This window comes from Saccostrea cucullata, unplaced genomic scaffold, assembly GCF_032062105.1.
Source record: "Saccostrea cucullata isolate Sc308-1 unplaced genomic scaffold, CSIRO_AGI_Scuc_v1 ctg2312, whole genome shotgun sequence".
Lineage (NCBI taxonomy): Eukaryota > Metazoa > Mollusca > Bivalvia > Ostreida > Ostreidae > Saccostrea > Saccostrea cuccullata.
In genome coordinates this window covers 299,360-305,651 of record NW_026929545.1, presented here as the reverse complement: position 1 = coordinate 305,651, position 6,292 = coordinate 299,360, and the positions used below count along the sequence as shown (strand labels likewise).

At 37.0% G+C, this 6,292-nt stretch overlaps 1 protein-coding gene across 1 annotated transcript; it reads right to left on the bottom strand.

Annotated features, from left to right (window-relative positions):
* Positions 1–1,723: 1,723 nt before the first annotated feature.
* Positions 1,724–3,632, bottom strand: LOC134281149 (uncharacterized transmembrane protein DDB_G0289901-like). The gene is made up of 2 exons (XM_062763618.1): positions 3,554–3,632; positions 1,724–3,258 (listed from the first exon to the last, which is right to left on the bottom strand). Exons 1-2 carry the CDS (start codon positions 3,606–3,608, stop codon positions 1,724–1,726), a joined length of 1,590 nt encoding a protein of 529 aa, XP_062619602.1. The 5' UTR covers positions 3,609–3,632.
* Positions 3,633–6,292: the final 2,660 nt, after the last annotated feature.

Below are 6,292 nucleotides of genomic sequence, written 5' to 3'. Positions count from 1 at the left end.
CCTCTGGCGTACCATGCCAGCGCTCTAACCACTCAGCTATTTAGATCCGATATATTGGACCGACTCTCACGCACCTGTAAACTCGTTGACATTTCTATTCAATAAATTGCTATTCCGAATGGAAGATATAATATAAAGTATGATTATTATTCCAAAATATATTAAACCTATTCCAAAAAATATTATGCGCATTCGAAAACATGTGATTTCTTTTCGATAATTTTGCAATCTGATTAAAATCAGATCCTTTGATCCGCTCACATACAATCTGATTAAAATCAGATACTTTGATCCGCTCACATAAAGATCGCTGTCTACAAGGATCTGAAGAAACCCCATTCAGGGTCATCTCCTGGTGACCTCTCAATTATCCAATCAAACGTTCACTTCCAAGAATTTAGAAGTATCTCGGAATTCAGTTACAGAAGTAAAAGCCCCGATGACACACGAACGGAAAATTGTGACCTAGTTTCCGTAGCCTGCTAAGATAATGACTACAGTCTTTTCTGTACAGAAATATAATATTTAAGTACTTGCTTTTGTCTTCGTTTTTAGCTCTTTGTTTGATACAAAACGATAATAGCTTCTCTACAGCTACTTTCACTTCTACATTCATTTTCCCGAATGTCATTTAGATGTTAATATACGATCTCTCTCTTATTGGTCAAAATTTTAATAAATATTTTTATGAGAAATGTCACCAGGAGATGACCCTGAATGGGGTTTCTTCAGATCCTTGCGTAGCGATCTTTATGTGAGCGGATCAAAGGATCTGATTTTAATCAGATTGGATAATTTTGTTATCCTATTTTGATTATTTTGTCATCCATATTCGATAAGAACGTGGTTTATAAGCAATAGAGTTGTTATTCCTATTTGAAAGCATATCATTCCCATTCAAATCGGAATGGAACGCCCGCGTGGCGCAGTGGTTAGAGCATCTACTCTAGAGTCGCAAAATAAGGAGATGATCCTTACGTCGCGGGTTCGAATCTCACTGTGGGACGTGGAGATCGGTCCTTCGGATGAGACCGTATAAACCGAGGCCCGTGTCGCTGTAGGCTGGCACGGAAAAGAAACCTAATGCACTGCCCAGTGGCCGTAAGTACCGAGTAAAGGACAAAGTTTGCAGCTCTCCACCGGCAAGTGCTGGCTTCTCCAAATGAGTGAAACATTCTCGAGAAGGACGTTAAATAGTAGATTTCCTATCGTCCACTGTAACGTGTTATCAAAATAGGTTACAATTTTATAACTTATAAACTACATGTCAAGTGCTTTTCAAAAATGAAGCAGTTCATATTTCCTTTTGTCTAGATTTCGTTTCATTTAGTACTACTTATTAGCTGATTTTTTCCCCAATTGGTTTTTCAAAAAGTAGAAGTTACTGAAAGGATAATAAAAATGTTTATTATTAATATCTTTCTATTAGTCCTTGTTCATAAGCCTTTTGCTTTCTACCTCCCCTAAAACAATTCTAGTAATAAAAGTCAACCCACAGCATTTAATGTACTATATACTATATATACATGTATATAGGTCTCCAGTTGAGGATAAGATTTTGATTCTTATCATTTGGATTTCTAACATAATGTAGATTTCATTAACCGTAAATTCTCAAAACAAAATCTTTAATAATTATTGATTTTATGAAAGTCTAATTGATACACAGTTTACAAACAAACGTTTAAACAAAACAATTTTTTTCATTCTTTTTAATTTATTTTTACTGAACAAATCTTTTTCTGCCAATAAACTGACTAGGATTCATGAGGTTCATCCCACCCATCATATTCTGTATCAGCTGATTTGGGTTAAAGTTGGGCATGCTTCCCCCGCTACTAGAACCTGACCCACCACTAGAGCTGCTTCCAGAACTTCCACCACCCATCATACTGGAAGGCGACATCATTTGACTTGATCCACCGCTAGAACCTCCTCCGCTTGAACTTCCGCCATTTGAACTTCCGCCCATCATGTTTGACATCATTTGACTCGATCCTCCACTTGAACTTCCGCCACTTGAACTTCCCCCGCCCATCATGTTTGATGGTGACATCATCTGACTTGATCCTCCACTTGAACTTCCACCACCCATCATGTTTGACATCATTTGACTCGATCCTCCGCTAGAACTTCCTCCGCTTGAACTTCCACCACCCATCATGTTTGATGGTGACATCATTTGGCTGGATCCACCACTTGCACCCCCTCCAGAGCTTCCACCACTCATTTGGCTGGATCCACCACTCGAGCTTCCGCCCGAGCCACTGCCAGCTGAGCCGCCCATATTGGACATGAACATGCTTGGGTCAATTTTATTATTTTCTGGTTTGTTTAGGGAATTTGGGTCGAAACTTCCACTTCCTCCGCCGCTAGATCCACTACTTCCACCCATACTGGACATGCTTGAACTGCCCCCACTTCCTCCGGAAGAGCCACTGCTCATCATATTGGCGTTTACTTGTTGCCCAGAAGCCATCTGTTTTATATTGTTTTGTAGCATCTGATTATTCATGGAAGTAGGATCAAAACCACCTGACATGCTAGATGATCCTCCACTCGATTGACTAGAACCGCCACCCATTTGACTAGATCCAGCACTTGAACTCCCGGCGCTTTGGGATTGTGACATCTGCTGATTCATTGCATTTGGATTAAATGAGGAAGAACCAGAGGAGGAACCACCAGAGCTCCCGCTAGTTTGTGGAGAGCTACTTGATCCACCACTACTTTGTGATTGAGACATCTGTTGATTCAGTGTGTTTGGATTGAACGACGAGGACCCAGAGGAACCTCCACTAGACCCACCACTTGAACCACCAGCGCTTTGAGACTGTGATATTGGTTTATTGACGGCACTGGGATCAAATGATGATGTGCCACTGCTTCCTCCAGTGCTGCTTTGAGAGTTCTGCTGCATCATTTGGTTATTTAAAGCATTTGGATCGAATCCCCCGGATGATGAACCACCACTTTGCATCATTTGATTATTGAGTGAATTTGGATCAAACGACGAAGCGGCCCCAGAAGAACTGCCAGAATTTGGAGGTCCATTATTGGCACTCTGCATCATTTGACTATTCAGAGAGTTTGGGTCAAATGATGATGAAGTACCGGACGAAGCCCCGGATTGAGAACCTGAGGATCCGCCGCTAGGGGACCCTACATTTCCCGTTCCTTTAATAGACGAAGCTGCAATCTGAGCTTGTTGCTGGAATAATGCATTTGGATCAAATGAAGACCTTCGAATGGAAAATCCTGAAAAGAAAATATACCTTATATGCTAATAATTTAATTAGATGGTCATATATGTTCACTCTGTAAGTCCTTTGTGATAAGAAATCACCCCCTGACAAGGCTTTAGATGACTTCATTATTAATGTAGACCGTGAATGTGTTCAAAGAATTTACTCATCTTTACATGTTGTAAAAATCATTTAGTAAATTAACAAGAGTGAAAAAAGAAAATTAACTATGTAAAAAAATATTTTCCTCATAATTTGTCGATGTGTAAGCACTAGTCTCTTCGCTTAAAATTATTTTAGGGACTCACCGTATGTATAGGAAGCAAAGCATATTGTGCTCATTAAGGCTATTATTCCCCTCATCTTGAAAAAGACCAGCTGATTGTCAAACCGCCTTAAATTTAATTCACCAATCAGAATCCTCCTACGAGAGAGATTCGAAGATTGTCCATTTATGGCATTATATAATTGTTATCAAACACCTGTTCGCAGGAAGGTCAAAAGGTCGCAGAATAGTCAAAGTGATACCGCACAAAAGGTTAATGTATGGTAATGTATTTAGGATTTGCCAAAGTGATACAAAAATACGCAATGTTAAAAAAGGAGAATGTAGAAGTGAAGTATTTACAATATTTTCGTTGCCATTATTTTAAATGTGTGTATAGTCGGATTTTTTTAAAAAGATAAATGAAAATTCCTTTAAATCAACCTATGATTTATATAGAGTTTTCTTTCAATAATTTAATTCCTCGAGATATTCGATTAATAAGATTGTGGGCATTGAATATGTATAGTTTAGGACATTTCAATAAATTAAGTGCGACAATTTCTTGGATTTCCGTCCAAAATGTAGATAGAAACCAGAGGTACTCTGAGCATTAAGCTCACTTAATGACACCCCCCCCCCACCTCCCATATGATTATACTTGTAAAGTCTATGTTTTGCTCTGAGAGACGCGAAAAAAGAGTCAGATCAAAAAAGTAAAATAGAAGATGCACAATGGCATTATGTAATAAATAATCTGTGAAAGTATTAAATTTTATTTATTGTTATAGAAGGAGTTGCGGATAGAGATGGGTACCCTTCAATAATATAAAAGAAAGAATGGCAGAATCAATGTTTTGTTACGGGAAACCCGAAATATGTATCTGATCAAAAATTAAAATAGGACACAATGGCACTAGATATATGTGTAAGAAAGATTCTGTGATAGTTTCACTAAATTTCATTCAGCGGTATAAGAGGAGTTGCGGATAAGAGATGGGTATCCCCAAAGCGTAACGGACGGACGATCACTATATAATCACTATATTAGGGCTGGGCAATAATATCGATATTTCAATATATTACAATACAATGACAAAAAATATCGTATCGCAATACGATTTTGTTAATATCGATATATTGGCAATATACTTAGATTAAAGAATTTTGTCATTGCCAGGTATAATTATATAAAAATGGACTCATGAAAGTTTGTTATTAAGCCAAACAGTACGACAGAAGTTGTTTTGTGGGAACTTTTCAGAGCATAACTGTAATGAAATCAACAGGTTTTTTTTTTGTCAGTGTTGGCTACTTATCATAGTTATGTACATTTTGCATGTAAATTAAATAAATATAGCAAGAAAATGCCATTTAAATTACATTTAAAATATTGCAATAATATCGCGATGCAGTTACAAATATCTCAATATATCGCAATACGAAATCTCGGGCCAATACCCAGCCCTACACTATATACCCTCTCGCTTTTTAAGCGGGGGGGGGGGTTATAATATTAATTACAACATATTCTTCCGTTCTAGATCTATAAATGCACACATGCGTTTTACAGACGTTGTGAAGACAACAAACAGCAATCATTTATAAAAGTTCATTTAAACAATACAAACTATGAGCGAGTTTACAAGGACCTCTGAAAACACAGGTGGGATTAGGAACCATGGAGAAGTAAGCATTCCCATCGATAGGTCACACCCGAAGTGTGTTTCTTGTAATGATTAGGTACTAGTAAACGTAAAAAAAAATCTCTAGACAATTAAATATGAAAAACATGGCCAAAGAATTTGTATTTAAACTGTCAGTCAAAGAAAATTTTTCATTTCTATGGTCGATAACCTTGTCAGCAAATACAGCTTATCATTGAGTCAAATGCTGACTGACGTTTTTCATACTAATTGTTAGTCCATTATTTAAACACTGAATTGATGACTGATTTTCCCTTTATTTTCTGATCATGACAAGGAGCACACGGCGGGTGTGTCCGGTCGGCAGGGGATGCTCACTCCTCCATGGCACCTGATCCCACCTCTGTTGTTTTGGAGATCCGTGTTTGCTCTGCTCCTATTTTGTATTGTTTTATGGACTTGAGATCTTGAATACTGTTCGTTATCTCCATATGTTTCATTCAGAAAATATTTACATTAATTTCTGATTTCTTAAAAAACCATACTCGCGGTATTATAAAATATTACAATACCGCGGGTGTGATTTTTTATAAAACGTTAATTCTACGTTATTTTTAGATTTTTCATAGGGAATACATTGTAAATGTGTCCTAGAAGATAAATTATGAAAAAAGATAAATAAAAAAAAATCCTTGGACCCAGGGTCTAGGGGGGCGTCCACAAACACCTGTGGTTCCATACCCGAATTTCATATCAAATCAAACATGAATTAATGTGTACAATATTTATCTGATTCTAACTCATTTTTAAATGAAATAACAAATAACTGTCTCTTTTTTCTTCATAAACAAAATAGATTTCTATAAATTGATATTCTGCAATGTTTAACAGACGATCGGTTGTGTCAGTATATATCTGGTGTCGTGGTCAAGCATTTGCATAGGAAGATATAGGTAGATAAGGGAGAAATTATAGGTGTAAATATCTATACATGATGTAAAAAAAAAATTTCACACTCCCATAATTTCACCACGTAACATTATTGTTACCAAGGATTAGGTTTCTACTTAAGTCAAGTACACGTCATTTTATTGTTTTCTCAAAATTCCCACGCCATCTCTGACAAAAAGAAATAT

Excerpts from the sequence above, each read along its gene's own strand:
- LOC134281149 (XM_062763618.1), bottom strand. The coding sequence starts at position 3,608 with ATGAGGGGAATAATAGCCTTAATGAGCACAATATGCTTTGCTTCCTAT. Across the intron at positions 3,259-3,553 it reads CTTTGCTTCCTATACATACG|GATTTTCCATTCGAAGGTCT; the intron begins GTGAGTCCCTAA and ends TTTTCTTTTCAG.